The sequence below is a fragment of the Micromesistius poutassou genome (genome assembly GCF_964030765.1).
Source record: "Micromesistius poutassou genome assembly, chromosome: 1".
Lineage (NCBI taxonomy): Eukaryota > Metazoa > Chordata > Actinopteri > Gadiformes > Gadidae > Micromesistius > Micromesistius poutassou.
In genome coordinates, this window is record NC_140271.1 from 10,638,170 (window position 1) to 10,656,954 (window position 18,785).

An 18,785-nucleotide genomic window follows, 5' to 3' on the forward strand; every position below is an offset into this window, starting at 1 on the left:
CAGAAAGAGGTTAAACAGACGGACAGCAGCACAAAAAAAACATGTCTCACTCACTCATCCTCTCCTTTCTCTCTCTAGGTGTGTTTTGGGGAACACTACGATTCTGGCTGATTTTGCCAGTGAGGAGGAAATCAATCGTTTCTTTGCACAAGGGCAGTCATTGGCCGCTCCCTCCTCGGGCTGGCAGACCATTGGTTCGTCTCAGAGCAGAATGGAACAGTCCCACTCTTTTCCCAGCCGTGCTCTGGAGCCCAACCAATGGAATGGCAGTGACCTCCACAGCTCCACCCTCTGGGGCGGGCCCAACTATTCCACTAGCCTATGGGGCGCTCCCAGTGGCAACGAGGGCGGGAGGATAAGCAGCCCTTCACCAATCAGCTCCTTCCTCCCGGTGGATCACCTGGCAGGGGGCGGAGACTCCATGTGAGTCGCCTGTCAATCAAAGCAGGCTTTGGCTTGGGGTCAGTAAAGAAATCCTAAGTAATCACGAGTAGAATTATTTCTTTTTTGAAAATCTTAAAAAAAAAAAAAAGGTAGTTAAAAAACAATGGCACTAGTTGGACTCGCTCACTAACAAGATAATACAAACCAACAGGGCCTCCCCTGTGGAAAACAAAGTTACCTTTTCTCTCTCTCTGCACATATGTCCACTTTGTTTTAGCCCAAAAACATATCAGTCAGAATACTTGAATCATGCAGGCCAATTCTATAATGTGAACGGATGGATATTCGCTTCCAGGTAGTGAGTGCTCTTTCATACTGAAAAAAAAAGCTTAAATCGATTGCATTATTATGTTTTTGTTTCACTCATGTTTATTGGAATTCCAATTATTTTATTTCAACGTTTCATTCTTTTTTTTTTTTGCATTTGTTTGCTGACAATGTTGGAGTATGAGCTTTTTTTTTTAACTTTGCACTGAATGTGTTTTTTTCTCTCAGTATATATAATCTGCAATATAGAGGGAGCAGCCAGTTTTTCCAGTGTAGCTGTTTACTCATTGAGGTCCTTACCGTGTGTGTATACGTGTGTGTGTGTGTGTGTGTGTGTGTGTGCGCGCGCGCGTGTGCGTGACCATGTACGTGTGTGGGTGTGCGTGGCCACACGCATGTGTTCGCTCCTCTCTGCCTTGGCACGCCTACCTTACTGCGTTGTCGTGGTGATCAACCGATAGGTGAAAAGAAGTTTAAAAATAAAAAAAGCTGACTTAGGAGGGTTATCTGATATTAAAAAGTGACATTAAAAAGTATTGCACCAATTTTGTGTTTTAAAACTAAAGAACGTTGAGCTCTGCAGTGCAAAGGACTGTAGCCGCCGCTGGGACTAGCACGCCCTGCCTAGCCTATTGTACGGGGGCGGGGCCTTCCTAGCAAGCCCCGCCTATCATATTGTACTTGGGCGGGGCCTTCCTAGCAAGCCCCGCCTATCCTATTGTACGTGGGTGGGGCTTTCCTAGCAAGCCCCGCCTATCCTATTGTACATGGGTGGGGCCTTCCTAGCAAGCCCTGCGCATCCTATTGGATGTGAGTGAGGACTTTCTAGCAAGCCCCCCTGGTGCCCCCTCTAGTGGGCAAGGAGGGGAACAGCACTTTCAGAATAGGCTTTCAATGTTGTTTTGGAGGTGCCACACTGCAACCTCTTGTTTACAAGACTTCGGAGGCAGAAGGTGTGTTCATTCTTCCTTCATTTTAAAAGAGAAAAATGGAATAAAATAAATAAAAAATACAAAAAAATATATAAAAAAATAAAAACATTCTACAAAAAAAATAAAATTACCAAAAAATAGACAGAAAAAAACGAATTTAAAACTGTTATTGAGGATGAAGACAATGCTTTGTAAACTCTGGGAATTCGGATCAGTGTTTTTGGCCATGGCGTTGGTTTTTTGAACTATTCCTCTTTTTTTTTGTCTGCTAAATAACCAGCGATGGTTCTCAGGAAATCAAGCCAGTTCCCCTGTCCCCGTGTAGTTTAATAATAATAATAATAATAATAAACTACTACTCCTTGTAGGAAAGGAAAATCCAACTTCTAGCACTGAAAACTACGTATAGGTCTGTAAGTTTGTTGTGTTTATTTTTTTTTCTTCTCTGCCAAATAACTGCTTTAAAGCTGCAGATGCTCGCCATTCTGCTGTCCGCAACATGCTCCTTCCATGTCTCCTTCTTTCGTGTCCCTCTCTCCCCCAGGAGCAGCTCCTTCCATGTTCTCTCCTATGTCCCTCTCTCCCAGGAGCGGCTCCTTCCATGTCCCTCTCTCCCTAGAGGAGCAGCTCCTTCCATGTTCCCTCTCTCCCTAGAGGAGCAGCTCCTTCCATGTTCCCTCTCTCCCTAGAGGAGCGGCTCCTTCCATGTTCCCTCTCTCCCAGGAGCGGCTCCTTCCATGTTCCCTCTCTCCCTAGAGGAGCGGCTCCTTCCATGTTCCCTCTCTCCCTAGAGGAGCGGCTCCTTCCATGTCCCTCTCTCCCTAGAGGAGCAGCTCCTTCCATGGTCCCTCTCTCCCAGGAGCGGCTCCTTCCATGTTCCCTCTCTCCCTAGAGGAGCGGCTCCTTCCATGTTCCCTCTCTCCCTAGAGGAGCGGCTCCTTCCATGTTCCCTCTCTCCGCTGAGGAGCGGCCGGTCCAGGCCCGCTGCTCGCCCTCTCGCCTGTTCTAGCTCCCGCTCATGCCTTCTCTTTCTTCCATGCTTTATTTTCCTGTCCCTGCTCTTCTCCCCCCACCCCCTGCCCCCGCCCGCCCACCCGATCCTACCAGAGGAATCTGTGTGTCCTGTCTGTTTTCTGTCAGCGTGTGCATGTGACCGAGTCACTGGCTCACTATCAAGTGGGTGGTTTGTTTGTAAATTCAGAGAAATAAAAAAAAAAACCCAAGAGAAGAGGCAAAACCTGTATCTATGCATACTGTAACGCCTCTCGCGCGGCCCAGAGAGAGGCACTTTCCTTTCTTCTCTTTTTCGTTGTCTTTTCTCTTTCCACGTTTCACAAGTGTTTTTAAAAAATGTAAAAGTATACAATGCGAACCATTAATGAACCTTCTTGAAAAATCGCTCTCACTGTCACAAAAGTAATGTGTTTGAGGAAAGCAAAGGTTGACAAAAAGAAAAAAAAAAGCTATAAAAAAAGAAGAAAAACCCAGAAAAAAAAGGAAACCAAACAAAATTATTTAGTCTTGCTCTATATATTTTTAACGGTGCAAAAGTCGTCCACATTTCATTGCCTTGATTCTAATTGTGTCCGAAGATGCAACAATAAGTCAAGTGGCTTTTACCTGTTTACAAATAGAATATGATTGTATTGTTGTACACATTTTTTTCTCCTTAAGAGGGGGTGTGGAGGGGCAGCATCTTAAACTATTGAGCTGACTGATCTCGTCTCTCAACTACATACTGTGCGAGAGTCAAGTGTATTGGGCTGCTGCTCTATACTCGATTGTGTGATTGTGTGTTTGTGTTTGTGTGTGTCTGTGTGGCGGGAAGGGGGACAAGAAATCCAACACGAGTGATACAAGTCATAAAACACAGACTTTACCTAGAACAGTGATTGTTTAGTGGACAAAGATGCACAATATTCTGGGGTGGGGACTGAGAAATCAACATTAGGCTAAGCCATGGACCTTAATTTTGCGATCATTTGATTTTGCGAGTGTATTTTCAAGCTGTTTTGTAGATTTGAAATCCCTCCCCCTCCTTCCCTTAGTAGTTCTGAGTAGCTTGCGTTGTTTTTGTGTATTTCAGTTTGAACCGTGAATATTCTATTTAAGAAACCTTCCAAGGCATATGCAGTCATGCGACGGGCCCTCTTGAGTATTAGCCAGACTTGACCGTGGTGTGTGCCAGTATTCAACCGCTCTTTACCAAATATATATATATATATATAGAACTTAATCAATCAAAACTGAAAAGCAAAAGATACGTTTACCTTTAATTCCAGATCTTGTTGCTGAACAAATCTCTATATTCGTATATATTGCTTGTGTTTTTGTTTTTGTTTTGTACGTGTTTGTTGGACAGATTTACAAGGCAGAACTCCCTTACTATTTTCATCATTCATTTTTTTGCGAGTTGAACGAAGAATCCTTGGATTTTGCACTTGTAGTGGATTACAGGAGATGGCTAACGAAAAGCTGTGTGTGAACATGTTAGGGTGGGACTTATGCTATTTTACAACTAGTTAGAGGAAGAAGCTGTACTTGAGAGTGATTTTTTTTTTTTTTTTCTGACAGGGTAACGTGTTTATGTGACTGCCTGCGTATTCGGTGTGTGCCAGCGGGCTCGTTGACAGTTCTCCAGGACTTTGTGTGTGTGTTTTGTTTCTAATGGCTGACAATGGAAGATGGTGGGTCCCTTAAGCTTCCACCCTGTCCCCCCCCCGGGGGCGAGCCTGAGGAGCAAGCCTTTATAACCGGGCCCCTCCTCTGAGCCCGTCGCCTCCCCTACCCCGGCATCCAATCATCATTCTCGTTGAAATGACCCAAACATTAACCGTGGTTTCTTTATTGCTTTTCAAATGGTTGGTTTCTCAAATTGTTTTTCCAAACGACGTCACTGGTCCCGTCTTCTCACGAGGGGCAACATTTTGGTGTGTAATGCTAGTGTTTGGAGACTCTTGAACTCACTGCGTAGTGTTCTCTAGATCAGTCAAGTGTTAACCGCGATTACCGTGAAGCCTGGGCTGCTGCTGGCCCCTAGTTTGATGACCAGGGTTTGTCCCAATCACCGAGCTGGTGTTGGCCCTTTCATTTATTTATTAGTCTTGGCAATTCGTCTGGAAGGAACAAAGCCCCCCCCAGCCCCCCCCTCCCCCCCCAGAACAAGAACCATCATGTCTTTAATGCTCCCTGTTGCTGTTGCTGCCGTCATGTCGGCCATCTTTATATTGTGTATTGTTTTGTGTGTCGCCGTAGCGATCCAACTGTGTGGTTTTGTACGGATGGTCTCCAGGCCTAGTCTACCGCTGGTGCTGCATACAAGAGTGTGTTTGTGGGTGTGTGTGTGTGTGTGTGTGTGTTAGATGGAGAGACCTTGAACTCTGTCATGCCAAATCCAAGGGGGTGGGTGGGGTGGGGGGTGTGAGAGAACTAGCAAGAAGTTAAAGAAAGGGATTGATTTTAATGGTTGGTTCTTGTTTGGATGTAAATACTTTTGTTTGTGTCTGTGCGCTGAAGATGCTGGATAACGTTTAAATGCTTGAAGACAAAAAGTCCTTGGCAAAAGGAAAATGTGAGGAAAACCAGTTTTTCAGTTAAGTGGGGGGGGGGGGGAAGAAACGCCACAAGCAATGTACAATCCCTCTGGGGCTGCCTAGCCGCCCCTAGGGCCTGTGGGGAGGGGGGGTGATAATACTACTTGTTCTAATGTTGAAATTCTCCTGTTTCCTTTATCCTCAGAGCAGATCTGATACATATTTCAGTAAGCTTTGTGCACGCGCACACTGTCTTATTTAAAAGAAAAAAAAAACGTTTTATTTGACTTAACAAAAAATGATAAACTGTGAGTCTTGCCTGTCCTTCTCTCTCGTCATTTTGCAGTTACACATGAACACACACAAACCCTTAAAAAGCTTTAGTATAACCAGCACAAAGACTTGGGGAGGGGTGGGGGGGGGGTTATGCTCAGAGAGACTATGCAGTGGAGTGTTACAAAAAAAAAATCCCAGGCTTCCATGTCCACCCTGGGTTTTTAGTGTGTGCTTGAAAAATCCTATTTTATACCAACGTACAGTTGAATAATTACCTTAAAACTGAATCATGTCGTGCCATTGTTTGAGAAAAAAAAATTCATATTGACATTAATAATGGTAATAACATTGAGGGGTTGGGGAGGGGGACGACAAATCCATGTAACCTAGCAACCATCAGGCCAGTTGTAGCAGTAACGGCGAAAAGGTTACGGTTTGCAAAGTCCCTCCCTCCCACTCTACACCCCCCCCCTCCAAGACTTGTCTCCTCAATAACTGACTGATGTGTGAAATTGCACATTTTCATGACTACATTGTTTTATTTTATATATATCTACATTATATATATATATATATGAGAGCGATAGAGATTCCGCAATTCAGTGTGTATTCTGATCACCTGTAAACCAGTTATGCACATTGCTTTGGGAGACTGTTTAAACGATATATATATATATATATATATATATACACACACGTATGTATTGAGACGATTTACAAAGCGTACAATGTCTATAATCGAGGGGGGAATTTCCTCACCTCCCGCTTACAAACTGAAAATAAATGGGGAGGGTGCATACTTTTTTTAAAAAGTCTTCCTCTGATCATCTTTTAAAAAAGGAATTTATCTTAAACTTTGGGGGAGGGGGAGGGAAACTGCACTTTTCGAAGGACAATCTTTCTTTGTATGTGTATAAACAATTGACAAAAGATACAAACCATACGTCGCCTGATATTACAAGGTATAGAAAAACAACTCCATTGTGCTCTAATTATGAATGTCTCCTCTGATGCTGTTTCATTTTATCTTTTTAATTTTCCTTATTTTGTTGCTTGGTTTGTTAATTATTTTTTTTCTTTCTGGATTTTAGTGCTCTTGAGAAATCCGTACTAGGTTGTAGAGTAGTCGGTATTAGGTCTTCTGTTGGCTGTACTCTGTATACTGATAAGTGTTGGTAATCTCCTGGTCCCCAGTGGCCAGCATACAAAGCTGTATAACTTGGGTACAACCCTCAATAAAGGACTAACTGTTGAGTGGCCACTGCCTCCTTTCCTGTTTCTTCTCCACCCATCCTCACCGAACACACACATCATCCACGCGGGTTTAACTTCAGCATTTAAGGGAGACCAGTGTCTGCATTATGGTCTTTTTGGGGTCTCAGAATAATTGTTTTATCAAGGCAACATTCCCTGAATTGACATGTAGCATGACAAATGTATGGATGACAGGGAACCTGCTGTTGTGCATTCTTATTACAGGCATGCCAACTGGTTTTTGGGAAAAATATGCGCGCAGGTCCAAAAAAAAATATTCGTGCGCAGGTCAAATTTTTTTTATATAATTTTTTTTATAGATCATTTTTTTATCATTCGTTTTCTGGGGAACAGTCAGCCTCCTATCAACTGTATCAATCATTAAAACAAAGTCCTCATCTTCAATCATTGGGACTGCTAATCCTGTGTGTACAATGCATTTTGCTCTGGCGTCCTCCTTGGTCTGTTGTTCTGGGATGCACTAGCTTTATTTGCACTCAGTGGCCCATCCTCGGAGGCCTTCTGTACCTGTGAGGTAGAATGGAGGGGGGTCCGATTTTTCTGTCTCTCATCCACTCCCGTCTCTCACTCAAACATACGCGCAGGCGCACACACAGCTCCAAGTTGTCTCTATACTATATTTCTGCTCCTTTCTCCCGTCATAAGAACATTACTGTATGTAACAGTAATCTGTTGCGTGGCTTTCCCACTAATATAGCTTTCTTTATAGAACATTAGTATTCATTTTTAGTGTTTCTCATGTCACAGAAACCACAGTGAATCCTGTGTTTCTGTGCCCCGCTGTGGTGTCGACAGCACAGAGCTCCGGTACCGTTACAGGACAGCGGTGGTTTCTTTCAGCTTTTATTGTATTCCAATTTTAGCGAAAACACACATAACATTAGCTTGAAAGAAAAAAACTTTAAGTATGCTTATCTTTGCGTGAATTTCGGGATGACTCGTCTGCCAATGACTTCAAGGTGGTTGTGTTGATTGTTGCGCCAAACTGTTTACAAAGGGACACTTGCTTGCGACGCAGCAAGCGCCTGCTAGTTGACCTGCCGGGCGGGACGATCAGTACTTTCCCACAAAGAGCTTAGTTCTGATTGGATCGCTTCCCAAATCGTCCCCTTTACATTTTCGTCTCGTTTTTATTCGTTAACGACAGTATCAAAAGATTTCGTAGTTTTTGTCATTCTAAATTGATTTTTATTTAGTTATCGGCTCGTTTTCGTCAGACTGTAGACCCCCCCCCCCCCACCCAATGTTTTCTCAATGGATCTCCACGAATCACACAAGTGGCCAATTTTGTTTAAAAAACGGCGAATTTCGCCGAAAGGTTACTAGTTTGCATGCCTGTTATTAAATTATTGTCTTGCAGATTGCATGACAATAGGATTTAAAACAGGACATGACTACCCTCTCATTGACCTAGACTTAACCCTGCAGTAGTGCTAGCAAAATTTCATGAGTCATGATGCCTAAGTGAATCCTAGCCTAGTTTTTCAATGCCCACATTTCGGCTTTAGTCTATTATACAAGAACTGAAGTTTACCCATGTTCCTGTTATCAAACAAAGCTATAAGGATCAACCAGAAACATGGTTTCACAACTAGATATCCTTTATTGGTCAGACAAATACAGAAAAACCAAGATGGTGGGAACAACAGCTTTTTAATTTCAATTCCTCAGGCTTCCAAGGTATAGACATGTTTATTTAAATACAGTAGGGGAACTGGGTAGGGAACACAAGTGGACAGACTCTCCTGACGTCTTCCTCCAAACTTCCTGGAAGGTCACGTTGCAGAGGATCAACCGCTATCTGGAAAGAAGAGGAAAAAAAGTGTAAGGGCTTGATGCTTTTTAAACATGACTTCCCAAGACAATTCAGAGTATTAGTTGATGCCTCGCATATCCACAGTAATAAACAACATATTTTAAAGGTGCAGTTAAGTGTTTTCAGTTACTGTATAAACTCAAGAAAAAAAAAATCTTTATTTGGGGAGGCCACAATATTTTGACAATAGCATAATTCTAAAGGTGAGTCTTTTATAATTTCAGCTATGACCTAGTTTCACAGTAAATTAAATGCATAGTATAACAAGGCTCATTTCTTGATACTTGGCTCTTTAATGCTGTCATAGACTAACATTTTGTAAGTACTTACAGGCCAGTGTAGCTCCTCCCACTTGTTGGTGAGGAGGTATTCAGTTAGATTTGCTAGATGCCACTCAATCCTACACAATTCACCTTAAATGTTTTAGCATGCAGGAGTTGAAGCGCAGAGACACTTGCCTGTGACGTGCGTGACAAACTATTCATAAACATCTTTCTTGTCGGCAATGTACTGTACAACGTCATCAGGGGACATCAGCTTCTCTCCATCTGCGTCTGGGATCTCAAAACCTGCCACACAGAAAAACAGTTGAAGATAACTATAACTATCTGGTGAGACTAGATAAAAGAAACCTGGTGAGATTGCATTTCATGATGTCGGACAACAAACAACGCCCATTATGAGTGTCACAGGCCTGTTTGGGGCAACCCAACGCACAAAGCTTGACTATATGTGAGATGTACATGTATCTGAGATAGATAGATAGATAGATAGATAGATACTTTATTTATCCCGGGTGGGGAAATTGTTGCGTGAAATACAGCATAACATGAGAGAGGAGGGGAAAACAAGGCAACCCCCAAACTATGCTCCTGTGGGGAGTACAGTGTGGGAACAGGAGTTTTTTCCTGTTTCCACACTGTACTCTCCACCTCAGCAACATAAGCACATAGTCAGTACACTTACAACATGAAAACACACAACCTGCAACAGGGGAGGGGGTTGGGGAAACAATGTTTGCCAATGCGTTGTGTGCTATGCCCCACAACTTATCGCCAAACCAAAAAGACTTAAACCCAAAATGTGATTTGATTATACTAAAAAGTTGAAGAGTAACAGGCTAGTTACTCACCAAATTCATCCTCCATGGCCATGATTATTTCTACCTGGTCCAAGCTGTCCAGGCCAAGGTCTTTCATGAAGTGGGAAGTGGTCTGCAGCTGTGGGCCGCAGAACATCACCCCATGTCAGTGTTGCAGGGTTGTTGCATTCAACAAAATGGAAGCGTGGTGTACTTCAGCTGTTGTGATCACGTTCTTTGCTTGTTATAAACTTAAGACAAAAACACTGATTTAAATATGTCAATCATGTGCGGAAAGGGAAAGGTTTTTTTATAATAATATATTGTGCTCTTCACCTTCTCGGGGTTGACCTTGTCGTAGAGCTTTAGCACGTACATAACCCTGTCCCTAATCGTCTCCAGGGTGAGTGGGGGAAGGTCTCCATACTGTCGGCACCAAATGCTCCCGATAGAGACCTGAAAAGAGGAGGAGGACCCTTATGGCACATGCATAGTTTGGAGGATATATTGTCCTGCTAGCCTTGATGGCGCAGCATAACAGGAAGCCTTTGATCAAGGCTGAAACAGACCCCTCCGCCAAGTATAAGGTGAAACGAATGTCACTGCCATGACTCAAAAACATATACACTGCGGGAAACATTTCAACTACAACTACTAGAACTTGAGTTTACCATTAGCATTTCAGGTTATGAAGGAGACGTCAAGATGCGCACCATGCACCTCCAGTAAAAAAAAATCGAATCCATCGTGGTGAATATCCTTATTATAGTTGTGTGTGATGTTTAATAGTGTGCATCCACCAATCAGTACAAAACCAACAAGAGTTTGACCAACAAGCTAATGTCAACCAAGTTACATTAGCTAGCTTAAAATCCTTAGCCGACTAAAAGTCCTTCGTTGTGTTTGATTCCGACTGAATTAATCTCACAGATCGAGGTTGTCCTTTCAAACGCCCAACATTAACACAACATGCAAGTGATCCCAACACACATGAATGGATACAGTCATCTAAGCTACTCGTCGGAGGTGAAAGGCGCAGGTAGGTCATATTAGCAAGCCTCTACCGCTAGGCCGAGTCCTCTTAACCGCACTCACCCGGCTCTGCTCCAGCAACCGGCTCCGCTCCACGTTCGAGATGAGGGCGAAGGACCGGTGGCTCGCCGAGACCGGGGCGGCGAGAGTCCTCACCGCAAGGTTACCCCCAGAAACCCTCGCCGAGGAGCGGGCTAATGTGCGCACACACTGTGCTAGGACACGGGACGCCATGATTGAGAGAATGCTGCTCGTTCCCTCCCAGCATGCACTGCGAGACAAGGCGGCGGGTGTCTGCAGACTGTGAGTGGGCGTTTCTTTATCCTCGCAGACCATACCGCGTGGGCGTTTCGACACCAAGGCGTGCCATTGGTCGATGCGGGCGTTCGTCAACCTCGTTATGTAGCCCGTATGCTGACGTCACGGAGAGTTGAAGCAAGACGTTGAAATTGTGTATTTGAGACCACGATGGACTGAATAAAGTTGAAAGCATGGATCTACTATAGAGAAAGCATACCGGAAGTTGTAAATCGTTCACACCGGCAATAGCCTTATAAATGCGCATTAGGAATAAATACAATCATATAAAAATAAGTATAAACAAAGATGTAAACACTCATTTTTGAACTGCAGTGGGTTTGGTGTCTTTGGCATGGTATACACTATTGTTATTCATTTGATCACTTCACACACTTCACACTATCATGTAGCACAACACAACATATAACATTTGATATAAATCAGTTAAGTTATTAAAACATATGATCTCGAATTTTACGAGGATTAATATTATATATTGTCGAATATGTCTGTAGGCTGGATATGTGCGATGTAATATTTTATCTCAGACGTTAAAGGAGCTGAGTTGAGACCTTGAGACTTCTTTTGCCGTCATGGATGAATATCCCAAACAAATAAGAAATTATCTTAAAGAACCGCTAGATGGCAGCAGACCTTCACTACTTCCTGCAAATGGGACGAGTAGAAATAAAAAATAAAAGTGAATCCTGGGATGTTGCTGGAAATGCAACGTTAGTACATTAAATGGAATATACATAGACTTTACTGTCAAGGCTTAGAGTAACCATACCTAATGATAATTGTTATAATAATAATGATTATCAAAACCTTAATACTGATGTAGGTAAAGCATTAAGCAAAATGTGATGAAATGTGTGTGAAATAATGCTTATACCTTTTCATCTACACCTGAATCATATTTATAGGTGCTGTAGGTCAAATTTTAGAGCTGCAATTTGAGGTTGATTTGTTAGAATTGGCATAGCCATTCGTATACTATTAGAGAGTGAAATATACCGTGAGATTCTCTGCTATGAGTTTACTGCTCCTGCCTCTACGGAGCAAATTCGATTTTAGACCCCCCCTCCCCCGTTCAATTCTGACCAATCAGGGAATCTCTTCCCTGATTGGTACAAGAAAACCATCTTGCCAGTCAATAATAGGTGCATAAAATGCAACACTTCTCAAAGGAGGAGAAACGTAGAGAGCGAGTGGAAAATTATTTTGGCTTGATTTAAGAATCTTTCCCTCTTCCAGTCTTTTCTGCCCTTTCTCTCTCTACAACTCAATATGACCCAACCCAATATGACCCACACCAACTTTCATCTACATCCAGAATAACCACACACGCGGTACACGTTTTAAATGATTAATTGTAATTAGTTAGTAGTGATTTAAGTCATATTCTATTTTAATTTATTCTATTCTATGTATAGCCTCTACCACGCAAGCAACTGGAGCCGATTGGTCGGATCAATTGACCACTTTATAACCTCTCCGACCATAACCTCGTTCCCAGGCACTCTTCTTTACATCTGCTCTAAATTATTGAAATGAGAGAGGGCGGGACTTCCGAGCGTGCCTTGGAGGACGCAATACCCATTTCAGTTAACTGGATTTAGCGGCCAGAGAAAGAGAGAGGTTTACCCGTTTCTGTTACGTTTCGGATTTTTCCTTTTATTTTCTTGGAATTTCATAACCCTCTCTCAGCCTTACTTTGAAAGCACAGACCACTTCTTTGATGTTGCTACTACCTGCTGCTGCCTCCTCTCCTTCTCCCTTAGAAAATGTCCAATCACTGAGCTTGTGGCGGGATCCCTTAAGGTGATACACCAGCCAGGATACATGGGAATCACTTTGAATCATCATCATCATCATCATCATCATCACATTAGGGATTTATAATCTCCCCCTTCCCACTTATGAATGCATTATCAGAAAAAAAAGTTTTTTTTTTGTTCCTTAGCCAAGGAGCTCTCTCTCTCTCTCTCTCTCTCTCTCTCTCTCTCTCTCTCTCTCTCTCTCTCTCTCTCTCTCTCTCTCTCTCTCTCTCTCTCTCTCTCTCTCTCTCTCTATATATATATATATATATATACTATCCATTTTCAACTAGGACAGCACTCTGAAGGCTTACCTTGACATTTCCAATTTAAGTATGTTCTTTTATTCTCCCTTACATCCGTCACCTGAGCTTAATAACGCCGTCGAAGACAAAACCCACGTGTTAACCAGACTGCTGCTTTGTAAGAGCTTAGATTCCTTGCCCTGACTCAAGTTTTTGTCTCCAACAAGAAACTTGTTCTGCGATATGAAAAGGTCATGGTCTTTCAATGTCTTGTCCTTTTGCAAATTGGCTTCTCCTGCCTCGTCCTATGAGCAGGGCATTCAGTTAGCAGTGTATATCTCTTGTTTCATGACATCTGCTTTTGTTTTCATTAATTCTCATATATTTACATATTGACTCATTCATTTGGATGGTGGCGTCAACATAACACTGTGTACCCTTTTCAGAGCCCTAAACCACAGAAAAAGGGAGAGATATATTAAAAGGTTTAATCAAATATACAATACACACATCGATTCCTCTGGAGTCAACAAACAACTTTTTTGCGGAGCAGTTCCAACATTCATTCTCGGCATTGCTTGTTTGTTTGCTCCGTTTACAAAGGATTATATATCTCTACAGCCGATGGGCACATGCTGACCAAAATAATACCATAGAAGAGAAACTAAAACACACAACATCATCCGCCCCCTAATGCGGGCCCCAGTGCAGCCATCGCGGATGCCTGCCCACCCCCCCCCCCGGTGACAACCACCGTCTTGAAATTGGGCTGCCGTGCCTCGGGGGCCTCCCGGAATATGTTTTATACACAGCCAATGAGATACCCCTCCCACAGTGAAATACTCCGTCCGCCGTTTCTCATCTGTGTCCTGGCACAACACAAATGATAAGAGGCTTTGCGGTGCAGGTGATGATGTATGGGGCCAGCCCGTCGGGGCCCATCGGGCAAAGCAACTATCTCGTTACGGTCTTGTTAATAGGAGGTTTGGACCATTAGGAGGAGCAGTGATTTCTATAGGACGCTGTTAATCCCCCCCGGTAAGGAGACCACGTGTTATAATGAGACAACGAGAGCCATCAAGTGGTGCAGGAGTCCTAGTCTCGTCCTGTAGAATACAAGAGGAGGGTCAATGACTCCCTGAACTCTCATAATGAAGTGGGACTCGAGAACCGGCCTGTAGCTCTCCTAGCGATGGGACCTGGAAGAATGATGATATACTTGTATCTAGAAAGAAGGAGGGAAAATGTGAAGAATAAAGGAAAGTTTAAACTTTCCACTGAGACTTCATTATCATGTCCAAAGTGGGCCTCTGCTTCAGCATCTAGGGGTCAGAGATGAACGAATGTGCTGCATGCAAATGCACACACAACCAAGACAATCAGAAGCCATCTTCTTATTTGGGAGGCTGTGGCATGCTTGGTTAAACAACGATGATTGATACGTGTTCGGGAAACGCAATGCGAAACACATTCCTGACGCGTTAAAGAAACAGCCCTGTCTATTCCTCCAGCATCATGGTTGGACTTTAACCTTCGCTGGTGCACAAGCCAGAATTCCTTGGTCATAGGGTGAGAGACAGAGGGCAAATAACTCACAATCTGACGGCCTTCTTCACATTCTGTGTCGGCTGTTTCCCTCGTCGTCGTCTGCAAGCGCCGCGGTGGAAGAAACTCCATTTAATAGGAAGGAGGTTTCTGCTCGGCTGGTGTCTAGCTATACCGCCAGGACCGAGAATCCCATGCATACTGTGAGCGGAATGACAATTGCTTATTGCAAAGTCTCCCACACCCCTTCTTGTTTCTCCCGCTAACCGCTGCACATTGAGGACATGGATGTGTCACAGGGTTACAAACTACTGCAATAACAGAACAGCCGCAGTTATGTTTCTGTCTTCTTTAAAAGGATTTGGCTGGCTTGTTAAGACCCCAGGTTAATGGTTGACGTTGTCTGTGTCAGGATGTAAATCAGACAGGATTTGTCCTTTGTTGTGGATTTGAGGGGAACTCTTGGAGAAAGCTACCTAGCCAGGGAAATTCCAACAAGCTAACCTGGGTTGGACATCACAAAGATACAGCTATGGGAACTGCTCTTACATTCCGTTCGGAATATAATGGATGTCAATTGATGGCCTACTGCCCAATATTGAACCCGTCTACAAAGTGAGAGGAGCCGAGTTGAACAAAAATCACGGCTGATTTACATTTAGCAGACACTTTTATCCAAAGCGACTTGCAATCATGCATACGGCAGAGTCAACCATACAAGTATCACACACACACACACACACACACACACACACACACATTTATGGCGGAGTCAACCATACAAGAGAGACACACACAAACACACAAACACACACACACACAAACACACACACATTTACGGCGGAGTCAACCATGCGAGGCGACAGCCAGCTCGTCATAAAGAGGTGTCTTGCTCAGGTCAACACTCTCTACCTCCTGAGCTCCTGAGGGATTGAAGATTTACATCTCAACATAACCTTGAACCCGGGATCTTAACAAAACGCCTCTAATCCTTTACATCGTAAGACTGCATTCACATATTTCCACATCTGACGCTGACTTCGGGGTGCCATCTGGGATCAAATCACACGTCACATTTCAACCGGAGCTTGAAAAACCGTCGCAGAAATACATTTGGTGAAAGAAAGTTAGTGTGGGAGGGCGGTAAAAAAAAAAAGAAAAAAAAAGAAAAGAGGCATGATCAAAATCAGAATCTGCTCATGAATAATAATGCGTTACATGTGGAACATCACACGCCACATGCGCCCCCCTCCCACCACCACCCCCCCACCCACCCCCCCCCCCCCCCCCCTCGTCTTCCAGGAAGGTGGCGGCACACTGCCTTCTCACGGGATCGCCGAGCGAGCGACGGGGGGAGCCGTGCTCTCCGTACTTTGAAGGAAAGTAATGGATGTTTTCATATCTTCTTTTGAGTGTGAAAAGAAGAGGATGCTGCCAAGCCTCCCCCTCATGTCTACGCTCCCCTCTCTATCTTTCTATCGCTCTCTCTGTTCTTCTCTCTCTTTCTGTTCTTCTCTCTCTCTCTCTCTCTCTCTCTCTTCTTTGTATCTCTCTCTCTCTCTCAGCCTCGGCGGAGGGTCCACACACTCCTACGCGTATAGCTGCTATCAGCACGACATAAGTCGCTCATCTCTGCCTCTCCACATTGTCTCATTCCGCCGAATGGCTTTGCGCTCTCTCTCCTTCACAACAATCTGTCGATGCGTCTCATGTTATTTGTTTGGACACGTATTCCATAAGTCTACAAACACTTGTACAGCGGAACACACTTCATATGTAACTGAATAACATCATTTACATATGAATTTACATTTAGGGCATTCAGCAGACGCTTTTATCCAAAGCGTGAGAAGATAGAGAAACAACAATATATATCGCTGTGGGTACACTAAGGATGTTCATAGAAACTAAAGCTATTTTGTATACAACTTAATAGCTAGGATAAGATGCTAAACAATGCTAAGTAGGCCTACTATTTCTGAGTGCCAGGACAAACAAACATACAATAAGTGCGTAAAAGGGGCGTTTTTAGGAGAGTGAAGGCTGGTTTATACTACTCTGTAAAGTGCTGATGTAGACACCTTCATCTGAGACCCTGTTGGAGACCCTCTCCGTAGCTCTATGTCTGCATCCAATATTTTTTAACCATCCGTTGACTCAACGGAGACGAACGGCAACGGCAAGTGTGATTGGTCCTCTAACAAAATCATTTCTGGAATCACTTTGCATCTTATTTACTTTGCACCTTATTTACTTTGTACCTTGTTTACTTTGCACATTAAGGACCAATAAAACACCAAATAAGATTTGAAAAGCTTTGGAGGTTTTTTTTACAACAGTATTTAGTATGGTTAGTAGTCAGCATATAAGATAGATTGGGCTGCGAATTGCATTGCATATTCGACATCCCGACGGAGAACTTCGAAGGCTCGAGGGATTACGGATTACGGCGTCTGAGTAGTATACTTTGGCCTTAAGGGAGGAGAAGGGGGGGGGGTGGGCTATGCATAGTCCAGTTGAACTCTGAACAAGTGAGTCTTGAGTCAACTTACTTCCCATCTCACAAGACATTTTTGGTGTGAACTGTAAGACATGTGAAAACGCCCCCATATTGTCCTGTACATAAGAATTGTGTGCTCCATCTCCATACATCCATCCCCATGCATCCGTTTATTTGTAACATTGATGAACAGATTAAATAATGTATTAAACGATTGGAGAGTGAAGTATGTGCCTATAGTCATTGCCAGGGTATTATAACAGTTAAAGCATACATTTGCTGCACTGAGTTCATGATTCTTTGAGTTAATAAGGAGTTAATAATACTTCAACTTTTTAACCTAAAGGTAGGGGCGACAATTAGAAACCAGCCAAGGAGAGACTTTTAGGAGAGATTTTAAAAGTATAAAGTAAACCTAAAGTAAACCAGCTCTCCCCTTAGACCTGCCTTCCAATCTCATCCTCCCCAAACACATGATTAGATCGCTAGCTCCGGCAATAGCTCTGCCTGGCCTTGTGGAAGACTCCGGTCATGCGCAACAAATGCACAGGCAAGACCGTGCACGCATAACGATGTAAAGATAACACATTGTCGGGACGGAGGAGATCATTCCCGACAAATATGACAAACGCTTTCGAAAAATAAATTGCCACCCAATCCTCGAAAGGAGGACGACGGTTCATTCGCCCGTCTCTCGATCTCAGCAGCCACGGGAAAAACGCATTCTCCCCTTTCATGGATTTTTCCTTGCAAAATCCGGTCCTGTGGTACCCTGATGAACCCCATGCCTCCCCAGCCTCCCCAGCCACCCGTGGCCCCTGCTCACCTCGGGGCCCCTGCTCACCTCTGGCCCCCTGCTCACCTCCGGCTGTTATGGGGTTGAATTCTAAACACCTCCCCCCCCCTCTCCCCTCCTTTCTTTAAACCGAGTCGTGAAGGCTGCGCTAACCATCGACCCGTCGCCCACAGGTGCTCCCATGCAGATTACAGGATCTCTCCGTTTGCGGGAGCACGGTGTAGCACGGCGCCACACTGAACCTTAGTAGTAAAGTTAGGTTGCTAGGATACACTGGCAACCGGCTGGGTTTAGAGATGGAAAGAGAGCTGGATGCAAGTGTCTGTGGTGTGTGTGTGTGTGTGTGTGTGTGTGTGTGTGTGTGTGTGCATCCATGCATGTGTGTGTGTGTGTGTGTGTGTATGTCTGTGTGAAAGAGATGGCACAGGCACTGAATTCTTATCAAACCTGAAATAAAAAAGGTTAGCAAGGGAGAGAGAGAGAGAGAGAGAGAGAGAGAGAGAGAGAGAGAGAGAGAGAGAGAGAGCGAGAGAGTAACGATGGAGAGAACAGGAGTGAAAAGAGGTGCAAGGGTGAGTTGAAGGGAAGAGGGTCTAAAAGTAAGCAAAGAAAAGCATTGAAAAGAGTTAGAGAAAACGGGTGAGGAGAACAAGACAGGGAGAGGCGAGGAGAGGAGGGGACAGGGAAAGGGTGTGTGTGGAAGACTCCCGGGAGTGAGGGTGAGGGACAATGTGAGAGAACAGGGGCATCTGGAAGGGATGTAAAAATAACATGGAAGAGACAGAAACAGAGAGAGAGAGAGAGAGAGAGAGAGAGAGAGAGAGAGAGAAACAGAGGGAGAGAGAGAGAGAAACAGAGGGAGAGAGAGAAAGAATCAGAGAGACAGAGAAACAGAGAGACAGAGAGAGAGAGAGGCACTGAGT

General features: G+C 43.9%; 2 protein-coding genes across 5 annotated transcripts in view; one reads left to right on the top strand and one right to left on the bottom strand.

Annotated features, from left to right (window-relative positions):
• Positions 1–6,711, top strand: part of LOC311355033 (trinucleotide repeat-containing gene 6A protein-like) — a 39,262-nt gene extending 32,551 nt beyond the window's left edge. For all 4 annotated transcript variants that reach the window (XM_084474823.1, XM_084474824.1, XM_084474825.1 and 1 more), the window contains one exon: positions 79–6,711. In XM_084474823.1, the coding sequence (XP_084330949.1) occupies positions 79–427 (349 nt within the window). In that variant the 3' untranslated portion in view covers positions 428–6,711. The remainder of the gene's footprint in view (positions 1–78) is intronic.
• A 1,599-nt stretch (positions 6,712–8,310) lies between these two features.
• LOC311384439 (acyl carrier protein, mitochondrial-like) lies at positions 8,311–10,940 on the bottom strand. Its single transcript, XM_084488659.1, has 5 exons — positions 10,720–10,940; positions 9,961–10,080; positions 9,676–9,763; positions 9,002–9,112; positions 8,311–8,528 (listed from the first exon to the last, which is right to left on the bottom strand). Exons 1-4 carry the CDS (start codon positions 10,888–10,890, stop codon positions 9,021–9,023), a joined length of 471 nt encoding a protein of 156 aa, XP_084344785.1. The 5' UTR covers positions 10,891–10,940; the 3' UTR covers positions 8,311–8,528; positions 9,002–9,020.
• Positions 10,941–18,785: the final 7,845 nt, after the last annotated feature.

Bases quoted from the DNA above. Each gene is read 5' to 3' on its own strand.
- LOC311384439 (XM_084488659.1), bottom strand. From the start codon at position 10,890: ATGGCGTCCCGTGTCCTAGCACAGTGTGTGCGCACATTAGCCCGCTCC. The intron at 10,081-10,719 runs GTGAGTGCGGTT...TCCTCTTTTCAG, and splicing joins GGTTGCTGGAGCAGAGCCGG to GTCTCTATCGGGAGCATTTG. The intron at 9,764-9,960 runs GTGAAGAGCACA...TGCGGCCCACAG, and splicing joins ACAAGGTCAACCCCGAGAAG to CTGCAGACCACTTCCCACTT.